Source organism: Dermacentor andersoni, chromosome 1 (genome assembly GCF_023375885.2).
Source record: "Dermacentor andersoni chromosome 1, qqDerAnde1_hic_scaffold, whole genome shotgun sequence".
NCBI classification, from domain to species: domain Eukaryota; kingdom Metazoa; phylum Arthropoda; class Arachnida; order Ixodida; family Ixodidae; genus Dermacentor; species Dermacentor andersoni.
The window spans coordinates 138,548,894-138,573,764 of record NC_092814.1 but is presented as its reverse complement, the minus strand read 5'-3'; the positions used below and the strand labels follow the sequence as shown (position 1 = coordinate 138,573,764).

Genomic DNA, 24,871 nt, shown 5'->3' with positions numbered 1-24,871 from the left:
GCAACTCGCAAGTGCAGTTAGCCCGTACGATGTAAGGTCCAGCGGAGACTTTCCAGGCTTCAGTAGAGGCACCAGTCGGCTACACTTCCAACCATCGGCAACTATGCCGTCACACCAAGATTGATTGAATATATTTAGAAGACAACGTTGTGATGTTGAACCTAGGTGCCTTAAGGGAGCGTAGGTCACCCCATTGGGGACGGGTTATGACGATCTCCTGCACGCAACCAAGGCCGCTTCCAATTCTTCCATAGAGGAAGGTACTTTCCTGCTTTGATCTCTCGCAATGAGAACATCATGTAGCGAGAAGTCAGCCAGCAGAACTAAGTCGTCAGTAACTTTCGCACAGAATTCTCCCACGACCTCAAGGTCTGGGTGTCTTTGATGAAGGGCGAGCGCTATGAAGGGACGAAGTTGTTGTGGCGATTCGGCAAAAGCTCTTCCATCGTTGGTGCTGAAGTTCCTTCATCTGACGTTGAACTTTCTTCTGAATGCGTCGGGCTTCCCTCAGGTCATAAATCGACTTAGTAAACCTATGTGTTTGCTGTGTTTTGTTTTTACAATTATAGGTTGATGTGTTATAAAGGTTTCGGTAAATTCGGTATTCATGATGCAGTTCACCTGGCATGAATACGAGTAAATGCAAGCGTTCGTCAGACCAGACATAAAGAGCTATGGTTTGTACCCCCCGATAGAACTTCCTATGACGAACAATCTTTGTCTTACACACTACCTTCGCTGCTAAACATATTAAACGGACAAGATTTTGATCTTTCGTGTAACCAAAACTGTGTTATCAAACGATTTCGTCAGCTTATTTATTTGAAGGACTAGTATATGCCTTCCATTTTTTTTCCTGTTCTTGTTCACCGCTGCTGTTCATGCTGTTGATAAATTGTACTACCATTTTGCTTGTGTTATCATTTGCTATTTACTTACTTTCATTCTGTATTACTTGTCACTCATAACGCTTGTCCACTTTGAAATTCTTATGTATGACTGGCTGTCATCTTGCTGTACTGCCAACTTGCAAGGAGTCGGGGCCTCGTCAAGCTGTTTGAGCTTTTAGTCCCGTACTCCTCCTTTTCAAAGGACATAAGTTCGACTAATTAATTAATTAATTAATTAATTACTAAATAATTGATTGATTGATTGATTGATTGATTGATTGATTGATTGATTGATTGATTGATTGATTGATTGATTGATTGATTGATTGATTGATTGATTGATTGATTGATTGATATCGTATCTCTGCCTGCCGGCGGATCACCCGTAGCTTCTACAATTCTTGGTCGAAATCTGTGCGTCTTGTAGATGTAAAAGTCCGCGTAGAAGACTGCAGAGCTTGTACGATCATGTCTTCGAGGGGCTCGGGAGGGTCATGTGCGATTTTCCTCGATCGAAATTCGGTACGCTTGCCAGTCTATCTGTCTTGAGAGAACAGGGTAGAGAGAACTGTCAAGGCCTCTGATAGTCATGTACGTAGGAATAGGGTCGCTGCCATGAGTTTCAATGTCTGTGAACCATTGAACTTTAGAACTTAAAATATGCGACACTAACATCAAGTCTAAGCAGCTACCGTAAGTCACACCTCGGAGATAAGTAGGGCTGCCATCGTCCAAACTCTTAGTTCATGCTCGGCAGCGAGATCAACAAGACTCGTGCCTCGTTGATTTGTCCTGAGCCTTCTCCAGGGTGGATGGTGGGCGTTAAAGTCACCCATGATTATACAAGGGCCTGGAGTTTTTGCGAGTGTGTCGTTCAGTCTCTGTCGATGAAGTCGACCTGATGGGGATATGTAGGTGCCTATCAGTGTGAATGAAACTTTCTTAACACGGAGACACACGTATTGATTATACTTGTGAGGCTGCACTATTTGGTGAACATATGGGAGCTCCTTGCGGATATACACAATAACTTGACGACGTTCAGCGCATGATTTAGAAACAAATGATTCGTAGCCCGACAGCCGAATTGTCTTTTAAAAATGAGGTTATAAACAAAGTGCCGAAATTCTGACATCCGTCACTGCAGACCTCTGGCGTTCCATTGAAGTATGGAAGCGCACTTGACTTGTTCCCGGAATGGCCGCCGTGGTTGTAGATGGCAAGCCATCTTGTCACTGTAGACCCGCAAGTACTGGTTTAAGAGAATCCAGGACTTGCAGTAAGCATTTAGCTGATTGCGTTTGCATATTATTGAGGAGTGCTCGGATTGATGGAGGGATGTTATGAGCGTCCCCTTTAGAACGGGGCGGTGGGTTGCGCCACCAAGCTCTTGCTATTATACTGCCTAATGTCCTACCTAGGTCGAAAAAATAACAAAAGAAAAAAAACACTATGAACTCCCACAACCAACATTTCTGATCCCCTATTGCGAAGTTTGCTTTTGCACGTCTCCGTTTTTTTGTCGTTTCCCTACTTTTCTTCCACCAATCTTCCTATCGCCTCTTACTAATCTCTACTGCGGACATGTTTACTTTTCCACTGCTCTCGCTGAACCCATGGGCTTCAAGGAGGCCAGTGGTGCCTAAATCGACTGCTGGGCAGACGTTTTCACATTCTAATAAAACATGTTCAGTCGTTTCCCTAGCTTTACGGCAGCACGCACATGATTCTTCTTCCTTCTTATATCTCGCTTTATAAGTAGGTGTTCTAAGGCACCCTGATCTCGCTTCGAAAAGTAATAGGCTTTCCTTTGAGTTATCATAAATTGTTTCTTTCCTGATTTCATTTTTTCCTCTTAAGTATAGTTACTCATAGCAGGTTTCTTTTCCACTGCCGCCACCCATGATATTATCTCAGCTGTTCTGATTTTCCGCTTGACGTTCTTTGTTCCCATGTTGCTCGCCATACAGGTCGCATACTCGCTGGTAAGCTTCCTAGTTCTTTTACTCCACTGTGAATCAATGTTTTTCCTGTACAAATACCTGAAAACTCTCCCAACCCATTTACTTTCTTCCGAATTCCTCAGTCTTTCTCCGTAATCAATTTTACTGTGAGCTTCCCTCACTTCAAAATTTGTCCAGCCCATATCACCTTGCACAGCTTCATTTGGAGTCTTCCCGTGAGCGTCCAATACGAGGCGTCCCACTGGCCTTTGGTTCCCGTGGAGTCCTGACTGTACCCCTGATTTAAAGCAAACAACCGCATTTCCAAACGTCGGTACTGGAACCATTACACCTCTCCGCATACCCCGGAGCACCTCGTACCTATTGTATCCCCATAGCGCTATGTGCTTCATTATGGCTAAATTTCTCAACCCTTCACAGTTATTGTTTTTTCCTGTATTTCCATATATCTATTGCCTTCGTTTATCCATATACCAAGGTATTTATATTCTCTTACCCGAGGTATTTCCTGGACCTGTATTGCCACTCGGATAGCACTCACCAGCAACCTCAGCATGGCAATGACCAGGACATCTTGCGCAGCTTGATTACCTGTTGCAGAAGTAGCGCCTTGCGGTAGCCGATTCTGTCGCTCGGCGGAGAAGGGTGTCTTTTGTATTGCAGGCCAAGCAGCGTCAGATTCTTTTTTCTGAGCCTCAGCATTCTTCTGACTACGATGCTGTAGGGTGCTTGGCGGTGGTGGCGGTGGAGGCAGTGTAAAGGAACGCTCTGGAGACAAAACAACACTTTTTTCTTTCTTGGAAGCGCGCCGTCGACGGGAAAGACGTCTTACAACAGTCGTTATCGCGTCCTTCCGTGACGAGGCACCCTTCACTATTTGTCTCAAGATTCTCTTGTCCTTCTTCATTAGTGGGCAGTTGATTCATGAGGCATCATGATTTTCATTGAAGTTCCTGCATTTCAGGGTAGCCGCTTTGCAAGGCTCTGGTGTGTGGGGTTCGGCGCCGCGCGGGCAAGCGGACTTGTTGTTACACGCGCCACACACGTGACCCATTCTCAGACACTTGTGGCATCGAAGGGGGCTCGGAATATAGGCTCGAACGGCATGACGGAAAAGGCCAACCTTCTCATGTGAAGGAAGACAGTCGCCTTTGAAGATCACGTTGACACAACGGAAGCTGCCTATTCGGCAAACTTGCAATATATCCGTAGCGTCAGTAGCCGGTTTGACCAGTACAGCAAGGCCACCATTCGGTATAGAGACGTTGACATCATGTATTAGGCCTGTTGTCGCGCCTCTTGCCTGCGGAGTGTAAGCACGGACTCTGATGTCGCCAAGCTGTGTAACAGTTCGCAATGTGCGTAAAGCGGCCGGGTGCTCGACGTGTATGGCCAGAACGTTCTTACGTGGGTTAAGCCAAATGTCTTTTATCGCCTGTCTTTTATCATCTCGGCTGTTCCACATCCTTGAGACTGACGTTGAAGGCAATGCCATGTCGGGACTACGTACAACGGGGTCAGGATCCACCGCCACACGCAAGAGAGCGATGATCCCCGGAATACACAAAAATCACAAAAAAATCAGGAGACAGAAAGAGCAGCGTTCCACTGGAGAAACAATTCGTCGCCTTCCCTTTCTTCTCGCGATATTTCAATACACTGACTAAGGACAAATAAGTTAACATCAAGACACCTGCCGATTCTGAAGCCATTCTGAAGTTCTCCCAATATGCCATTATTCTCCGCCCATGCTTGCAGTTTAAATTTAATCGCCTGCATTGCTAATCTGTATATTATCGATGCAATCGTCAATCGTCCGTATAAGTGACTTCTCTCTTTTTCTTCCTTCCCTTTATAAATTAATTTCATTTTACTTTGTCGCCAACTGTCTGGTATTCGTCAATCGTTTAAGGTTTATTCTACTGCTTTCAACAGAGCTTCCTTACTTTTTGGTCCTAGTTCAATAATCAGCCTAAGGGGAACCTAGTTGCTGTGCACTTAGGAATTTTCTCTTCTGCTTTCTTCCATTTGAAATTTGTGAGCCCGACCTCCTTTTTCCATTTGGTTCTATTTCACGCTTCTTTTTCCTCAAATACAACCTCATCATTTCCTTGGAAAGATTCGGCTGTTATTTTTGGGATGTTTTTTATTTTTAAAGTTTGGCTCAGGCTTTGATTAGTGGAGCGGTCTACCGGCTATCGCTCGCGTTATCCCTGCCTGAGATACACGCTTATGCGGACCCTTGAGATACGCGCTAATTCTGACGTTGCCTGACGTTGTTTCTGATTGCCGACTTTCCTCTTGAACCGAAAACCGATCAAAAATATTTCGGTTTCACCCCAAAACAAAATGATAAATACCGTTTCGGTTATGCTTCCGTTCCGGTCAAAAATATCATTTTTCTTTTTTTTTTTGTTCCATTTCGGCACACTGCACAAAAGTGATTTTCCAAGCATGAGAGAAGCCATCGAATACACGCAAAATGCCTCGAGCGGCCTGCCTCGCGAGTACTTTGCGTGCATTCGCGAGATTCTTTCATGCTTGGAAAAACGCCTTTATGTAGCACGTATTGCGCAACATGACCATAGGATGGTAAGATCTCGAATTAGCCTAGACTTGAGGAGGGAACGGAAGAAACTGGTACATAAGAAGCCGATCAATGAGTTAGCGGTAAGAGGGAAAATAGAGGAATTCCGGATCAAGCTACCGAACAGGTATACGGCATTAACTCAGGAAGAGGACCTTAGTGTTAAAGCAATGAACGACAATCTTATGGGCATCATTAAGGAGTGTGCAATAGAAGTCGGTGGTACCTTCGTTAGACAGGATACCGGTAAGCTATCGCAGGAGACGAAAGATCTGATTAAGAAACGCCAATGTATGAAAGCCTCTAACCCTACAGCAAGAATAAAACTGGCAGAACTATCAACAAGCGTAAGATAGCTGACATAAGGAAGTATAATATCGACAGAATTTTGCATGCTCTCAGGAACGGAGGAACCCTAAAAGCAGTGAACTAGGAATGGGCAAGAATCAGATGTATGCGTTAAGAGACAAAGCCGGCAACATCATTACTAATATGGATGAGATAGTTCAAGTGGCTGAGGAGTTCTATAGATATTTATACAGTACCAGTGGCACCCATGACGATAATGGAAGAGAGAATAGTCTAGAGGAATTTGACATCCCACAAGTAACGCCGGAAGAAGTGAAGAAAGGCTTGGGAGCTATGCAAAGGGCGAAGGCAGCCGGGGAGGATCAGGTGACAGCAGATTTGTTGAAGGATGGTGGGGAGATTGTTCTAGAAAAACTGGCCACCCTGTATACGCAATGCCTCATGACCTCAAGCGTACCGCAATCTTGGAAGAACGCTAACATAATCTTAATCCATAAGAAAGGGGACGCCAAACACTTGAAAAATGATAAACTGATCAGCTTGCCTAGAAAGTATTTACTAAGATAATCGCAAACAGAATCAGGAACACCTTACACTTCTGTCAACCAAAGGACCAGGCAGGATTTCCTAAAGGCTACTCAATAATAGACCATATTCACACTATCAACCAGGTGATACAGAAATGCGCGGAATATAACGAACCCTTATATATAGCTATCATTGATTACGACAACGCGTTTGATTCAGTGGAAACTTCAGCAGTCATGCAGGCATCACGGAAACAGGGTGTAGACGAGTCGTATGTAAAAATACTGAAAGATATATATAGCGACTCTACAGCCACCGTAGTCCTCCATAAAGAAAGCAACAAAATCCCAATAAAGAAGGGAGTCAAGCAGGGAGATACGATCTCTCCAATGCTATTCACAGCGTGTTTACAGGAGGTATTCAGAGACCTGGATTGGGAAGAATTGGGGATAAGAGTTAATGGAGAATACCTTAGTAACTTGCGATTCGCTGATGATATTGCCTTGTTTAGTAACTCAGGGGACCATTGCAATGCATGCTCACTTATCTGGAGAGGCAAAGCCGAAGGGTGGGTCTAAAAATTAATCTGCAGAAAACTAAAGTAATGTTTAACTGTCTCGGAAGAGAACAGCAGTTTACGAAGCTAGATGCTGCTAGAAGTGGTAAGGGAATACATCTACTTAGGGCAGATAGTGACCACGGATCCGGATCATGAGACTGAAATAATCAGAAGAATAAGAATGGGCTGGGGTGCGTTTGGCACGCATTCTCAGATCATGCACAGCAGGTTGTCATTATCCCTCAAGAGAAAAGTTTATAACAGCTGTGTCTTACCAGTGCTCACCTACGGGGCAGAAACCTGGAGGCTTACGAAAAGGGTTCTACTTAAATTGAGGACGACAGAACGAGCTATGGAAAGAAGAATGATGGGTGTAACTTTAAAGGGGGATAAGAAACGAGCAGATTGGGTGAGTGAACAAACGCGAGTTAATCACATCTTAGTTGAAATCACGAAAAATAAATGGGCATGGGCAGGGCATGTAATGAGGAGGGAAGATAACCGATGGTCATTAAGGGTTACAGACTGGATTCCAAAAGAAGGGAAGCGTAGCAGGGGGCGGCAGAAAGTTAGGTAGGCGGATGAGATCAAGAAGTTTGTAGTGACAATATGGCCATAATTAGCACATGACCGGGGTAGTTGGAGAAGTATGGGAGAGGCCTTTACCCTGCAGTGGGCGTACCCAGGCTGATGATGATGATGATTGACCAACAGAAAGCTGTATCGGGGCTTTTCATGTTACTCTACAATTTTCTCATTTAGACTTTTCATCTAATTACAGTATATTAGAAGGTGATTAATTAATTAAGACTAATTATGTAATTAGGCAAAATGTAAAAAAATAATCTGAGTATTTCCCAGTGACGGCAAATAACATTATTTTTGCCCTTTCCAGCTACGTGCCGTTTGCATAATTTTAAAGCTTGACTCAAATTACGTGGGGCATGTGTAGTCCAGTTATATATATATATATATATATATATATATATATATATATATATATATATATATATATATATATATATATATATATAATATGCACCATTCGTTTTATTTCACGGGTACACAAAGGTATTAAAATAAAATAACAAAGTTGCGCACGCCGATGATTGTTTCAATTAACGTCGGATATATAAAAATGAAGGTTTAGTCCGGGGCTCCTATCAATTTTCTCGGAAACCACTGTAGCATAATTTATGAGGGTTCTTGTAGTTAAAATACACAGTTACAATCTAATGACTTTTGGAAGCGGATTTTTGATTTAGGTCGTTCACTGATTTAAAAAAGAGTTTTGAAAATGGCAAGAGAGAGAGAGAGGAAAGGCAGGAAGGTAAACCAGAGGCGAGTTTCCAATTTGCTACCCTGCACTGGGGTTGGGAATATAGGGGTTGTAAAGACGACAAAGAGCAAGAGGAAAAAAAGACAAAATTTGGAAGAACGAAACAGTCAAGTTTACAACTCTGTAACTCAGCAATGAGAAGATATATCACAATGCTGTAAATTGCATATAATAGTACATCTAAAGCGTACAAAACTGAGGCGTTATATATATATGGATCTGAGCACACCAATTGTACGTGAGTAGGACTTTTGCAAGACCCTTGTAAACGTTGTAAAAAATTCATGGAAGCTGTAAATTCATATATCAAATTCGTGCGCTTTGTATTTTCTAACGGATGCATTTTACATAACCACGATGTTTTTTGATGCAGAGTTATACATCTATAAACTTCGTGATTCTATCTTTTCTTTAAAACCAACAAATGTTTTGGCAAACATTTCAAGCCCTAAATCAAAATTCCGTTGCCGACAATCACAATTTAACTTTTCCTCTCAAATGCAACAAATTTCTAAAAAATAGGAGGAGAGGTTATCTCAGAAAAGCATTGCTGCGTTTTACATGTATTCGGAACTTTGAATTTCCCAGACCCGTATAAATTATGCATAGGACGGAAGACATTCTAGCGTACATAATGCGCATCATTATGCTGCATGAGACACGTCCTGCAGCAATTCTTTTTTTTTTTTCGAATGCGGTTGCGTTTATTTACGGCATATGCACGTTTCTATGCAAAATATGCCCCGTGAAAAATAGTTTGCCGCGAATGCGAAGTACACCAATGCTACATGAACTACGATCACAGTATACAAGTTTATGGTAATACAGATAACCACACAGACTGTATAGTTCTGACTGCATTGGAAGATAGAAATAAGCTAGCATTTTTTTACAACCGACGTTATTGCCTTCGAGGAAGAAAAAAAAAAGGCGCTGTTCGGCGCATTGAAAGCGCGTCCGACGTACGCGAGCCAGCGGAGGAGGTGGGCAAGAAAGGGCGAGCATGCTTGAAGCGCCGGCCTCGACAACAGCTGCTCGATTTTAAATAGCCAGTTCTGCATCTCTCCCACAACATAGCAGGGCAGTATACGGTCGGCGCTCGTTTGTTTTGCTGCCAGAAGCTACTCGGTTCATGTGGCTGCTGTTCAGTTTCCAGCCGTTGCTTAAAAGAACATATGTCAAGATGCTGATGGGGAATTTTGTTACAGCGCTGACAAATGTAAGAAATGTAGCACGGTAATCATTTCGCAAAAAATAATAAAAAAAAGAAAATAATAAGTAAATAAATAAATAAATAAACGGATCTTATTACAAAGAAAGTATTCTTTGTCTTGCAACTGCAGCTAGAAGTCTACTAACTGTTGCTGTTGTCACTTTCTCCTCTTTCAAGCCTCCGTTGCAGTCATCGTTTTCGCAGTGTCCGCTAGCATGGTGCAGATGACAAGTACTAAAATCTTCAATTTAGGCAAAGGAGGTGACAAGGAGGATGTGAAGAAGGACAGCGTAAGCCGGTTACTCTTTCTTCCAAGCACGGGCACATGCCACTTCTCACAACGGCACTGACAGACAACACTAGCGTCAATTACGACAAAAGTATCTCTTAAGGAGACGATAACGACCGAAAGTAAATCGGCTTAGACTGGTAAAGTATTCTTTGAAATACTCCATGTTCATTTATTCGCTTGATAAAAGTTGATAATTACAAAATGAAGGTCAAAATTTCCTTTTTTTTTAAATTTCGCTATGCAATTTCACCACAGTACGTCGGTGTGACGTCGCCGATTTAAAGGTATTTCCTTTGTATTTGGGCAATTTTGGGGGGGAGGAGAAGTTCTGAAAACTTTCTAGATTCAGGCGTCGGTTGTTTTAGAATGCAATGTGGAGTTTCTTTACCGAAAAACAGTTAACCTGACGTGAGCAGACGTTGTCAAAAGCTTATAAAGTCATGGCAAGTTCTGCGGGAACGTCAGCCACCCGTGTTTTGTTTTTAACATTTTATCTGCCTCACCATTAAGCCTCCTCTCTTGGTAAGAGTGGCATTTTCGGTATTGCAGAAGCGTAATTTATTAGTACAGCTTTACTTACTGTTCCTCTTTAGTGTCCCTTTAATTGGGCCCATTTAGCCGAATCACCTAAGTATGTGAGGACTGGTGACACACACAGAATGTTCTTATCTGACCACTTTAGGGAACACTCTAGCAGTACAGCATACACTTCATTTTCCATGGACACCTGCTCACTGTCAAATATACAGCGACCAAACACCGAAACCACGAAACGGAGTGCAAAGGGACGGGTAAGGGGAGGGTAAGAGTAGTCCGCAGAACAGAGGCGAAGTACAGAGGCGTCTGTGCGAAGTAAACTGTTTTGTTGATGGAAGTTTCCATTTCGTAAAACTGTCCCCTCCATGCATATCAAAACAAAAACTGATTTCGCTTAACCGAGCTCAAAACAATGCGCTGCTTTAGCCGCGCGTATGCGTGAAACCATGCTGCATATCTGCAGTTATTTCTTACACTGCTGTTGAGTGGCCTGCCAAATACTGATTTCAAAATCGAATTGTAAGGCATTAAATTTCGAATATCAGTGCTAGTACACCTGCACAAAGCTGAACAGAATCAAATGGTAATCGAATATGTTTGGGAAATTTTTAAAATAATTTTTCAATTCGCGAGCTCGTTTTCAGTGTGCTTGTGATCTATGTAACCAATGAGCATTTTTTCTCTCGAGGCAAATACATATTAAGCGAGCGTTTTACTCCTTACATCCTTATTAGAAGACATGTGAAATTCAGAAATATTATATTGAAGTAACCGCTAGAGCAATTTGAACGAACTTGAACAAGAGTCAAAGTTCAGTGACTGCTATAGCCTGATTTTCTCACCACCTCAAATACTCTGTAACAGTTCAGCACTGTGAGAAAAGTTCATGATTGACGTTAAAGAACCCCAGATGGTCCAAATTATTCCGGAGTATCACACTACGGCGTGCCTCATAATCAGATCGTAATTTTGGAGCGTAAAACGCCACAATTAAAAAAAAATAATGATTAGAGCATCCTGTTTAAACTCCGCTACTGTGCACCGAATCTGGATAGTGCAGTTCATTAAAAGGCAACTGATGGTTTGTTTAATCTACCAGCCGTGTTTGCTTAGTGGCTATAGTGTTGGACTGCTATGCGCGAGGTCGCGGGATCAAATCCCGGCCACTGCGGTCGCATTTCGATGGGTGCGAAATGCGAAAACACCCGTCTACTTAGATTTAGGTGAATGTTAAAGAACCCCAGGTGGCCCAAATTATTCCGGAGTCCCCCTCCCTCCCCCCCCCCCCCCTAGTACGGCGTGCCTCATAATCAGATCGTTGCTTAGGCACATAAAACCAATATTTTTCTGTTTAATCTGAACAAAGTTACTGCATTAGTTTACTGATAACGCAAGATGCGTACTTTGTGCGAGTTTTCCAGAGATCCCATTCACGAAATAGTGATACGAATCCTACACAGTCATACATAATATATCAGTTGCAATCCGCCTTAAATGCTTGAACAGGCAATATCCGTTTTCGTGGCACATTTTCAAGTGCCATGCCATAATTTTTCTCAAGTTTGACGATATTTTAAAAATTACTAGAAAATAATTTAGGAGCTAAATGATGATTCTGCTCCAAACTGCCACAAAATTGTGATGCCTTACAAAGGCACCAATTCTTATTTAAGTCGGCACAGCAGATGCTAAGGGCAATATTTCTGAGCATGAAGTCTATCTTAATAGTGACGATAAGAGATAAAAGATTAAGGGGCGTCTCGCGTTGTGATAGTTACATTCCTTGCTTTTGGATATGCCAGAACACCAATTAAGTTGTAAAATAATAAAGTATGGTGTTTAAGTGCGTAAAAAGCTTTAGATGGCGTCTACTTAGGGCACAGAAATGATGCATGTTGAAAAATAGGCAACGAAGAGGTAACACTTCAGTTATATACCGTTCCATGTTTAACAACATCAGTAACAGCATGATCAAGTGTGTAAAATGAACAAATATCTAATAAATTTGCGCGAATACTTAGTACCGAGAGCATGACTGCGTATTGTTTTTATTCTTTCCTTCATATGATTGAGATAAAATGGCGCGACACATATCTTCAACGCCTGCTGACGCATACAACTAGGCCGGGACATTAGATTAGGTGGGTCATAAAGTTCGGAAACTTATTTGGTTAGCTTGAGGCACTTCGGATTAGAGTCGAAAAGAAGAATCTCTTCAGTATTAACCAAGTAAAATCATTTCCGGCGGGTTGTTCTTACCTTTCCGTCAGTGAAAAAGTGCCTCCAAATTGCGACTTGGGTTGCAGGTATCGTCGCGCTACAAGGCAAACACTTACTGCAATAGTCCACACACGGACAGTTCGCACGTGGTTGTTGCAGGTACTTGGAAGTCCCTGAACCCAAGATCTTCAAGGAGTCCAGAGGAGCCTAAACCGGTAGCTGGGTAGATATCTTCACATTCTAATAAAACATGTTCCATCGTTTCCGCAGCTTTACTGCAGCAAGCACATGCTTCCTCGTCCTTGATATACCTCGATTTATAGCTACGCGTTTTAAAGCATCCTGATCTCGCTTTGAAAAGTAAGGAGCTTCCCTTTCAGTTATCATAAATTGTTTCGTTATTTCGTTTTTTTTTTTTTACTTTGAGGTGGTTAATCCTAGCATGTTTCTTTTCCATTACCGCCCCCACGACAATATGTGAGCCGCTCTCACTATGCGTTTGAAATTCTCTGTTGCCATGTTGCTGACCATACCGGTCGCTTAGTTGCCGGTAAGCTTCCTAGTTCTTTACCTCTACTGTGAGTCAATGTTTTACAGCGAAGCTGTATATGGCTAGCCGATTCAACCGTCTGTGTATCTGTATCTGTCGCCTGTACAGCGAAAACTCCTTGGCGCAACCCCATGCGCATGCGCGAAAAAAAGAAGAGAGAGAGAGAGAGGCGCGCGATTGGCTGAGCCAGTAGTGACGTCGTTGCTCTCCGTCGCAGCCGAGCGCGCGCGCAGCACTTTCTCTCCGCTCCGAAATGTGTAGGCCAAGCGTCACATGTACTCCTGAGGAGCAGGCAGCTTTCGATCAGCAACGCCGCGAGCAGAACCGGGAACGAGGTCGTCTACGCCGTGCCGATGCTGCAGCCCGGGCACACGACAGACTCGTGCAGCCGAGCGCAAGCACCAACTGCGTACCGAAGATCCGGTAGCCTACCAAGTCGTCGTTTAATGAACCGTCGGAATTAACCCAGTGATAGACACCGGGGTCGCACGTTATAGCTTTGCTGATTAACCATCTGTACGGAGAGCTTGGGCGGTGATTTTTTCAACTGTCATTGTACGGGCGCCTGCGACTCGTGATACGAATTATTGTCATAACGTGACGAAGAACGCAATGGTGGCCGTGACGCAGCACAAGGTTTGCCAACAAAGGCGTGGCACTCCAACTTCTATTGCCATAACAAATGACAGGAATACCGCAATAACTCTGCAAAACTTTGTCTGCTACTGTCCTGCGGTGCCGTTTTTTCTTTTTTTTTTTTTTTTTTTTTAATGCGGATAGCATTCTTGGGGTTCTTCACGCAATTATTGCTCTGCGACCACCTGATTATCCAACAGTTCCTCTCCGGACCACATCGATAAAAATGAATACCTTTAATATTTTTCCTGTGCCAGGCGGAATCAAACTTACGCCAAACGGTTTACTTCAAACGCAGCAGCCCGACGCCTTAGTGAGCTGCTCCCTGAAAACATTGGTTATGTGCCGCCCTTCAATGCATCTCTTTCACGTCACTGGGTATGCACCACTGGGTATGGGGTCAGCAAGAAAACCATTCTCAGTGTTCTCACATTGCTCAACATGGCAAGGAGGAGGTCGCTGTACTCTCAAAAAATTTCTGAACAAAGGGGCTCATCGTGGGCTCCTGTTGTATAATGTTGATATCCGATATATTTTAAGACAAGTATCTTCCCGCTATTCTGTGGAGATATTCGTCGATATAGCGAAACAATCGTTTTTTTATTGAATTCAGCGATTGAATAAATTCAAATGCAGCAGCACCATATTCTGAACCCGTAATATATTCCATTGGCTTCGACAAGAAAGTGGCGTACACAAATACCCTTTTCTATACACAATATACCAATGCACTTCTCCTGAGTGCTCCTGCTGCCATGATAACGTGACCATTTACCACGTACTTCTTGAGTGCCCACTATACTTCGCGGAAAGAATTCCACCGAATAAACTAGGAAGGCCGAACAAAGTATCCTTTGCTTTACAGAAAATACTTGAACCATGGTCAAAGTCAAATGCAGCAAAAGGGGAACGACTTTTTAAAATACTTCTTAGTAAACACTGGGTTACGCTAAACGCGTTGCCAGGCTAGTTGGCTAGAATTCATGATAGAATGTGTAAGCGCGACTGAACGTGGACGTAAAAAGAAGCAGACACACAGAGACAGGGCTACTTTCAACTGTGCAGGGTGTTTCATATAACTTGAGCCAAAGTGTCTCGAGCGGCCAGTCACGCGGCAATTTTATGTATACGTATTGAGCAACAGAAAGCTGTATCGGCAGTTTTATATGTTGCGCTACAATTTTCTCACTGACACTTTTAATCTAACTATAATAACGGACAAGTGTATTAATTCATTAAGACTAATTATCTAATTAGGCGGAATGCAAAGAATAATCTGAGTATCTCAACATTACCTTGGCTCTGTACAGCTACGTAGCATTTGCATGTCTGTAAAGTTTGGCTCAAGTTAACTGAAGATACCCTGTAAATTGTTATTTTCGCACGACCGATAAACATATACCGAACGAGAGAAAACAAAAGAGAGAAACGACGAACATTCAGTAGTGTGCACCGAAAAGCCGTATACGTGTCGAAGGCATGATCAAAACATACAATGCAACAGTAAGAGCGATAATCCGCTGGATAGTATCACTTTCCTCAGACAGCCCTTTTTTAGACAGATTGACAAGTCCGGAGCAGTTCGATTTCAAGACGCTTCCGATTTCACTTGCGACAAATTTCTAGAATATCTTAGTTTTATGCTAACTCGACTTACGGGACCTGGAATGGAAGTGTTGTTAAACAAAGATTGCCATATGCAATGGGTCATGTATCGCCCGCTGCTTAAGTGACTTGTGTCTAGCTAACCGTGACCAGGTTCTTGATGAACGCCTGAAAATAACACCGATGTCGTGAAAGTGTTCACATTTGCTGAGATATTTTTTTTGCTGTACAAATATCTGAACACTCTCCCAACCCATTTACTTTCTTCCATACTTTTCAGTCGCTCTTCAAAATCAATTTTACAGTGAGCTTCCCTCATTTCAAAACTTGCCCAGCCCATATTACCCTCTAGTGCTTGCGACTACGCGTGGGACATCTAGCGGTGAAGCCTCGCTCGAGACCGGCTTGTTACGAGTAATGGCGCCTACATTTGCGAGAACACTTGTCTACTCTCGCCTTGTTTGTCGCCGCATGCTTTGAGCCTTGGGCTGCTATTCTGGACATAATCAAATAAGGCCATATTGCTGACTTCGCCATTTTGCCAGCTCTGATTGGCTCGCAGGGCTGTTACGGCCTCTCTGATTGGCTCAATATTGACAATATGGCGGAACTTGAGAGTGTCCAGAATAAAACACGTACTTTCGCTGTCAGCGTCGCTGTCTGCAGTGCCGCGCCACGAAACGAAAGCGCTGATTATGCAATTAAGAACGCGCTTTGAATGTTTTGTGCGCAAAAGGCTCGGAACTAAGCTATACGTAAGCCATTCTTTTGCCAACCGGCACATCTGTATCGTCTCTGATTCTGAGAATGCGAAACACATGAGCAACGACCATAGATGGCTTGCCCTGACGTCATTGTAGCCGCCATGCTGGTGCATCGGCTCGGTGCAAAGCTGTGTTGGTGACGTCATGTGAAACCTATCAATAGTGTTTTATTCTTTATTTTCTTTAGTTACTTATTTATTATTATTATTATTATTATTAGTTTATTTTAAGTTATCTTTAATTTTTTAATTTTGCTTAGGGCTAGAGAGTAGGTAGCGACTTTGAGTTGTGCATCATCGAGTCTCGTCTACAAGAAATCACAAGATACCGTAAGCGGCACACGCATAGCCGAGGCCATGAACTATCACCGATAAGTGAACTGTCACCGATACTACTCGATGGAGAGAGAGGTAGCATCTTAATGTGAGAAAAGCAGAGATGTTGGGCCTAGGAGCTAGTTCTATGGCCTGTTACTCTGCTTATGGGAAATGGAGAAGGAGAAGCAAAAGGTGAGAGAGGGAGTGCGGGTGAAGATGGTAGTGTACAGTGAACTGTGTGGACGAGTACGATATGCATACATGTTCTGCGTACACACCTCCACCCCGTCAGAATGTGCAGGCGCCTGTCACGCAGTTGTGCAGCCTGGAGGTTAGGCCGTTTTCCGTCAAGCATGTCAACGGCCCTCTCGTTGCTCGCAGTGTACTTTCACTGCTGTTCCATGGCCGCGAAATTTTCTGTTCCAAAAAGGGTCTATCGTCAAAACTAGACAGTGTGGAGTTAAGCGACTGACGTTCTGGCCGGTAATCAGAACAGCCGCAAAGGATGTGTGAGACCGGCCCTGCAATATCACATGCCTGACAGTTCGAATTCCCGTCAGGAGTTATTGTGTGTAGAAGGCTGCAGCATTTTCAGAGCAGGGATCGCATCAACAACCGGCGAAGCTCAGGCACAACCATCGGCAGCCTCTCGTCGGGCCACCTTTCGTTGTTCATCTGCCCACGAAGAACATTCGCTACGCAACCACATTGCAGTCCACTCCTTGTCGCTCGGCCGGGAGCACCGAGTCGACATTGCCACTCCATCACGCTCCCGGCAACCTGACAAATCTGAAGGCTACTGTTTAAAACGATGGCATAAACATACCTGCGCCTTCACTCTGACAGCCCGTATGAGGGCTAGCGGTTGTAATATTACACGTCGTCTTCTACAGCTGCAGTTATGATGTCTCTTCGAAAGCACAAACCGCAATGCAGAACAACCAAGAGACGCTCGGCAGAAGCGACAGTGAAAGAAAAGAGCACGTCATAACAGAAGTGTCATCTTTCTCTTGCGGCAGGAGTACGTAGAAAACCTGCAATGTACTCAAACATTGATAATTCAAGGCAAAAAAAAAAATTGTAAAAAAATTCAATTCTGGGGTTTTATGTTTATGAGGCACGTAGTGGAGGACTCCGACTTAATTTTGACTTAACCATCTGGGGCTCGTTAACGTGCACCTGAATCCAAGCAAAGGAGAGTTTTCGCATTGCGCTCCATCTAAATTTGGATTGAATCCTCCACGATTGAACCTGCGACCTCATACTCAGCAGCCAAACGCCATAGCCACTGGACTACCGTAGTGGGTAACGAATACAAGAATAAAATGGTACAAACAATACGTAATGAGGTTTTAGACGGACCATGTCACAAGAAATGTGTGGTGTTATGAATGCCTATAAGGTTTAAAATTTAGCGACATCTGTTTTCATGGCGACGTTTGATAGAAGGTCATTCGAATATTTTATTGTACGTGGTAAAAGTGATCAAGTCAAATCTCGACATAACGAACTTCGAGTTAACGAAATTCGCGATGTAACGAACCATTTTCATTTCCCGATCTGAGGTGCATTGAAAACCATGTATTTATTTTTCGCCTTTTAACGAAGTAACTTCGTGACACAGTTTCCATTTAACGAAGTTTTCGGCCATTTCAATCATGTACTTGGAGCCTGTATGGCTATAGTAAATCCAGCAAAAAAAAAAAAAAAAAAAACTATATCGGCCGAGGCAGAAGTTATTTCAAGCGTCCTTCTGCATGAAAATTTTCAGCGGCAAAACCGCTCTCAAAGCGCGTGCGCCGGGACGCGGTAGGCAGGAAACACCGCTGCGCCATTTGTCGCGCTGGTAAATAACTCGGAGAAACAGGATAGCTTACGACTCTTTCTGGGCAAAAATCATGAGGAAGGAGTGAACACGCGGTAACGTGATCAAGCACGCGCTGGTGGGGAGGGGCGGGGGGTGCAGGAACGCGCGCTTATCTGCCTTCTCCTCCTCGCGCGCGTCTGTGCGCGGACAACGCGCCGTATCGATCTTGGAGGTAATCTCTCCGCGGAAAGCCGAAATGGATGGTGCCTTCGGGCGAATTTTGCTGTTTCCCGAGCGTCTGGTGTTGGCGGTCGCACAACCTCAAGTTTCCGAGACACGGTACGGAGCGCTCACTTGCGTTGTGACTGCGAGTTCGAACGTGGTCATCGAGTGAGACCTGTTAATGTTTGCCTGAACGCGCATGACACCAATTAATCTACAAACCTTACTTGATGTAGCCTCTTTGCTATAAACCATCAATGCTCCACGTTTCTCCCGAAACTGACTTTTTTTTTTTGCTCAGGACCAATGTCGGTATCTCTTTACACCTCTGTTTTTAATTTGTGGGCGGCGGCCGCTAAGCGCGGTCAGCTATAGCGTCCAAGATTTACGGCGCCGCGCGACGCAACACATGCACGCAAATCTTGGGCGCCGTGAGCCACGTCAATACATTGCTGTCGGTGCGATCTGCATCGCACGCGCTGGCGCTCATAAACGCGTTATTATGGCTGGACCTTCTTGTGATTTCTTTATAAGTGCTTACTAACAAGACATTATCGGCCGGGAAAGCTCTGGGAATTTGTGAAGTTTTTTTAATGCTGAAACTTTAATACCTCGAAATAACGAAATCCGCGATTTACCGAAGCTTTCGTTGCAAGTACAGCTTCGTTATATCGAGGTTCGACTGTGTATCACGTAAAGGGATACCCTACATATCCGCTGTTTTATGTTGTTTGAATGGGACTCGGCGCTGAAAGACGACTGCTGGTTGAACGAAAAAATCTTCATCAAGCGATGCGTTATGATAAAGCTTGTGAATGAGTGATAAACGCGAAAGTTAGCCCCGTAATGATAAATATTTGATGTCGCACGTCTTCTTACCCCTGTTATTCTTGTGTCGCGCGAATAATCGGGAAAGAAATAAAACGAACCGCAACGTTCTACAATGATTCTATATCGTTAACAATGTATGTTTATATTTTTGGTCGAATCAGTGTTGTGCTTGCGAATGTTTAGCTCGTCTGAGGTTTCGTCTGAGAAAAGCGGCAAAAGTGAGATTAATGTGATAGTTCCATATTAAATCAGGTTGCAAATGCACGCCAACGTACTTAGAGCTATCGGTGAGTTAGTTATACGGCACCGTTCTTTAGTGTATAGGACGTGCGAATTTATGACTGCGGTGTGTAAAAGACATTGCTTTTGTTTGAGAATAGCTTATAGTGTCATCAGCCAAAAGAAGCGCTCCCCGCGGTCACTGCATCCAGGTCAGATTGAAGGGCTAGCCGGTCGCTGTCAGAAAAGAATGACACAATGTAATACACAGTCGTCTGGAAAAAGCCGTATCATTTTGCTTACAGATTAAGTACGCAAAATATTATAATAACTCGGGTAATTCATCAATATCTGAGTATCAATAATAACTTGCCACCAGAATGAAGCGATGCTTATGCCTGTGGATACAAACTTCGATAGCTTGTTTGCAAGTTCGTATAGCAACAAGCCCAACACATAGCAGTGCTTACGCCGCTATGTATGTGTTTAACCACACAAATAATGAACCATGGTTTAACTTGCGAGGCAGTATTTGGGTGCGGTATAACTATTTCTGAGCCATGCAAATTAAATAAATAAATAAGACAGCCGTTCTGTGCATGTACGTGCGTGTTCGTCCATTTGTCTGTCTTGCAGGGTGTGTGCAGGTAGCACTCGTGAACTGACAGCGCCGTAATGGGTTTCTGCGCACCATGAAGTGCAACTATAGTCAAAGAAAAGAAACTTTCTAACAAGCACTGCTCTCAACTGCGGGGCGGTCTGACATGGCGCTTAGGAAAACAACTCTTTGTGACGAAGGAAGAATGCCTGTGACTTAAACTTGTTTGTAGGGACCAGCATTAACGAATATCAGTCACACGGGAAGGGAAATCAGGCCAAAAATCACGTGTTTACTATATTAACATCGTCTCTGAAACAATAACTCTGATAGACCAAATAAACACCTAAATAATTGATCCCTAAAAAATAATCGTGTTGCACCCCCTCCGCTGCCCCCACGCTCCGCCCCCCCCCCCCCCAAAAAAGAAAGAGGTCTTCAATAGAACCGTTTTTTTTTTGTAGATATATACTTCGCTTCGTAAATTATGTTTTTCTGTTCATTCCTTGGACAGATATGGCCCCTCAAGTTTCCACTCAAAACTATTTCGCTGATCAAAGACCTGCGCTGCTACAGGGGTGTGGGTTGTTTCCGCAAGAACGATAAGTACCGGCTGACACATCCGCTCTCGCTTCCCAAGCGACCCAGGTACGTGAGGACAAAGTTCTACATCTACTCTCGTAACAGCACAAGCGGCCGGAGATTGCGAACGAGATTTCTGCGGCGAGACGGGAAGCTCTTTTTCCGGGAACTTAAGGATCTCATCATCCTCGCACATGGTTACACGCAAAGTGTCAACAGTAGCTGGCTGCACGATCTCAAGGAGGTTCTGCTGCAGGAGGTATGCCAGACAGCTCTCGTTTCAGTGTTCGCATTCCTTTCGGCCTTCATTTTCTTTTCACTACCGCCATTAACCTGAATTAATGTATGTAAGTGTGCATGCGTGTGTGTTTGTGCGTGTCTTTGCCCAGGCACGTTAGGGTAGTACGGGATCTTGAACCAACACAGCCTGTTAGCGTAATGAATACGTGGCTTAACCTATGTGCTTACCACAATCTGCTCCACAAAGCCATATATTTCTGGTTGCCAACCGAAAGCGCGTTTGCACACAAAGCTTAAGGCTCTTGGGCATGTGTATACAGATATATATTTAACGTTTTACAGCATAATTAATTTACATATATAAATTTTGCAGGTTTGGGGACACACGGCGCATCAGTATTAAATAAAGCTGGGCTGCGGCGCATTGCTTGCTGTGGTTTGGTTCCTATAAGCAGGCGTGTAACGGTCGTAACGCTGTGCACGCCGCACATGCTGTGTCACGATTTAATAGAACATGGTCAAGCGAGGTGCCTAACTGCCCCACGAGCGCGTCAAGGGGTCCAAGCCTACTTAAAATTTGAGAACAACTGATTTTTCACAATGAACCACTGATTTTTCACAATGAAGATCAGGCCCAAAATAATGGCTGCGGGAATGAGAAAAATCCGAGAAACATTACTTGATCTTTCAGACCGGCCTTCACAATTAAGTTCTATCTTTACACTCCACGAATCTTCTATTTGTGTGCCTATAAGCCAGGAAAACCCTGCATTCACTGCGTCTCGTCCGAGCTGACGGGTGTGCTGGCCGAGCAAGCATTTATGCCACTACGGAATCGTAGTGTATGAACAAATGAATACGCTGGGATACATACGTGCTTCTGCCCGCCAGGAATTATGAACTTTGGAAAGATCAGCGACGAAGACAGTGAAGCACTGATTAAGCGACTGAGGGTTAAAAGGTACACTTCGTAGGCAACCTAGCTTATTTTCTTTCGAGACAACGTGCGCTAGAGGCTTCTTGAGCATAGACTACAATAACGGAAACCATAGTTACCTATAAGTAAATTGAATTCGGCAAGCGGAAAAACGATGGAAAGCACAACATACTTATGGTTCTGTCAACAGTTATGGTTCTAGCAGTTAGTGATACGAAAATCAGTTGGACACTGAAAAATCAGTACACCTTGCATAATAGCATTCGCGTGATGAACAATACAAAATGTGACCGCACTGAATCGCATTTGACTCTTCGATCACTGACCGGGCTTGTTGGATATGTTGTATTGCTTGCCATGTTGTCAGCACCCACCGAATTTCTTCATTTTTCGTACGCGATGTTGTTCAAAGAACAGTTTGTTTTTAATCTTATCCAACCACCGACCTTTACCGAGTGAGTATAGTCATCGTCACGTGCCATCATTTATGGGCAATCAGCACTGACACTTCGCGTGCCAACAGCGGCGCCGTAATACGCAGCCTAGCGAACGGAGGAACGTTTTCAGTAGTTCATGCTGCCGATTTCCCATGAACAAATTCACCGCTCATCTTGAGACAGACGTGTCCAGCTTCTGAATTGACTGGGCACCAGCGTGCTGTTATACAAGGGCGCATCCGCTCCTTGAAACGCGAATGGCCACGTACGAAGATTGACTAGACGCATGGGGCTAAAGCAAACGTTGATACAGGTTCACCAATGTCGCTATTTGGGTATGCTGGTATGGCATGATTGACGCTTTTAGCGCACGACGAGGCGAGAAACGAGAAGTTGACATCAAACACACGAGCGCTATGTGTTTCTTGCCTACTTCTGATCTTCGTCTTGTTCTGCGCTGAAAGCGTAAATCATGTTGATACACGCTATATGTACAGACACGCGTCTTTTATCGTTCAATATGTCATGCCATTTTCATGGCCTCCCGACCGGATGGTGTCAGAATATTTCAGTTGCGCACACAAACTGCCGTAGCGCCTCTTGGCCAGCACTGGTTATCCATGCGTACTGTAAATATTTTGCGAGCTATTGCGTGTACGCGCAGCCGTTTACATTACATATCTGCATAATTTTATCCAGCCTACATGAACAAGCAGCCAGGGGCAAAGTTGTCCTGAAAACATAAGGTGCCTGTAGTGGCACGAGCAAACGTAGCTTAGCCTTTTTTGAGGCATGTTACGGTGTATATCCCTTGAACAGCTTTATTTTAACGTGCGGGAATGTTAAGGTGAAGAAAGCTTTGAAAGCCAGGGCTCCATCTGCTGCCTCATGCCAAACATGTCCAAGTCAATTCATTAACGACCGCCCTGTCGTTTAGGATGCCGACGCGTCCGTGTGGCCAACGGATGCCAGAATCACCGAACGATCTCAGAAACTGGACGCACAAAGCGCTCATAACTAGCGTTTCTGATGCATTTAGAGGAAGTGAAAGCGAACTTCAACAGTTATTGGCGATCAGCAATAGCGTGAGCTTAGCCATCACAATTCGCGCTGAAGCGGCAGCCACAGGTACCCCCCTGCTTGACAATGTTATTTCTTAGTGCACATAAGCATTGCGTATACATACGTTAAATTCGCCAAAGAATGTGCATTAACATAGCTTGGGTTCCTGATGTACGTAAACATCAGGAGCCCAATAACGTACGGATCATGCGCAGTGAGGACAACACTATTTCTTTACGTACACAATGCGTTTACATTTACTTGGGAAACGCTATTCTAAACCTGTCCAATTTCATCCCCCATCAGCCTTATGCCCTTATCGAAAACATTTCGATGCATCTGAAGATAGATCAGTGGCTTTCCATACTATTTATTGGTTGTTCACTCGGACTTCTGCTCAACTTCACGATTGCAGAAAGACTGCAATGTGGTGATCGTAGACTGGGGTCGCGGCTGCCGGTCGCCCATGTACCTGACGGCTGTGGGCAACACGGCCCTGGTCGGCCGCCAGATATCCCTGCTTGTGCAGAAGCTGTCCAAGACTTTTGGGAGAAACGTGACGGCTTCCCGGGTGCATCTTGTCGGCTTCAGCCTGGGCGCCCAAGTGTGCGGCTTCGCAGGCCGTCACTACAAGAAACAGACAGGGACAAAGCTAGCCAGAATTTCGGGTAAGATGCGTATCCCTTGCCGATGCGCCGTTCAAACCACCTATTAACTAAGGTTATGCACGGGATTTCACGATACGTATGACGCACTTAACTGATTATGCTTTAGCTGCATAGTCGAATACGCAACAGGCGAAATTTCTCGAGAAAGCTTGTCCTTGTAGTAGGAACGTCGCTAGAAGTAGGGTGTAGCTCACGCTTAAGAGAGAGAGAGAGAGAGAGAGGCAAAGGAAAGACATGGCGGTTAACCAGAGATTATCTCCAGTTGGCTACCCTGTACTGGGGAGGCGGAAAGGGATACGATAGATGAGGAAAAAAGGATACGGAAAGAAAAAATACGAACAAGCTCGCGCGCGCGTGCGCACGGACGCACGCACGCACGCACGCACGCACAAACACGCACACACGCACACACACACACACACACACACACACACACGCGCGCGCGCGCGCACGCAATACAAAACTGTTTCTGTGGGCGCTGTCACTCAGCCTTCGAAGGCGTCACATGGTGTTACACAGTTTCAACGTCCCACTAATATATTCTACGTCACATAGTGTATAGTTACAATTTGTCACAAATTATTATTATTATTATTATTTGTTTTGAACACATACACATATACACAGTTAACAGGAAAGGGAAAGCGAGGAGCAGGCTGGCAACTGCCACCGGAAGGGGCACAACGCCTGCCTACTCTTCTGAAGGGAGGTGACAGCAACACAGACATGGAAGATAGGAAGGAGAGGAGGAAAAAGGAAAGAGGAAAGGAAGAGCAACAGGACCAATCTAAAGACTAAAGTAGAACTCTGCAGCCGGAATTAAAGTGACGCCGCGTCGAACAGCCTCCATAATTATCAACCACATCCATGGCTAGTTCGCTATGCGGCTAATTGTGTTCTCCACGATGAGACGCCAAGTACAGCTGCACGTAATCACCGTTTCACCGGTAGTCGGTTC

General features: G+C 44.2%; 1 protein-coding gene across 1 annotated transcript in view; it reads left to right on the top strand.

Moving 5' to 3' along the window:
- The window catches only part of LOC126544353 (phospholipase A1-like), a 60,394-nt gene that overhangs the window by 27,328 nt on the left and 8,195 nt on the right, over positions 1-24,871 (top strand). Inside the window, exons 3-5 of the mRNA XM_055062087.1 lie at positions 9,567-9,679; positions 20,502-20,828; positions 23,661-23,913. Coding sequence (XP_054918062.1) covers positions 9,567-9,679; positions 20,502-20,828; positions 23,661-23,913 — 693 coding nt within the window. The remainder of the gene's footprint in view (positions 1-9,566; positions 9,680-20,501; positions 20,829-23,660; positions 23,914-24,871) is intronic.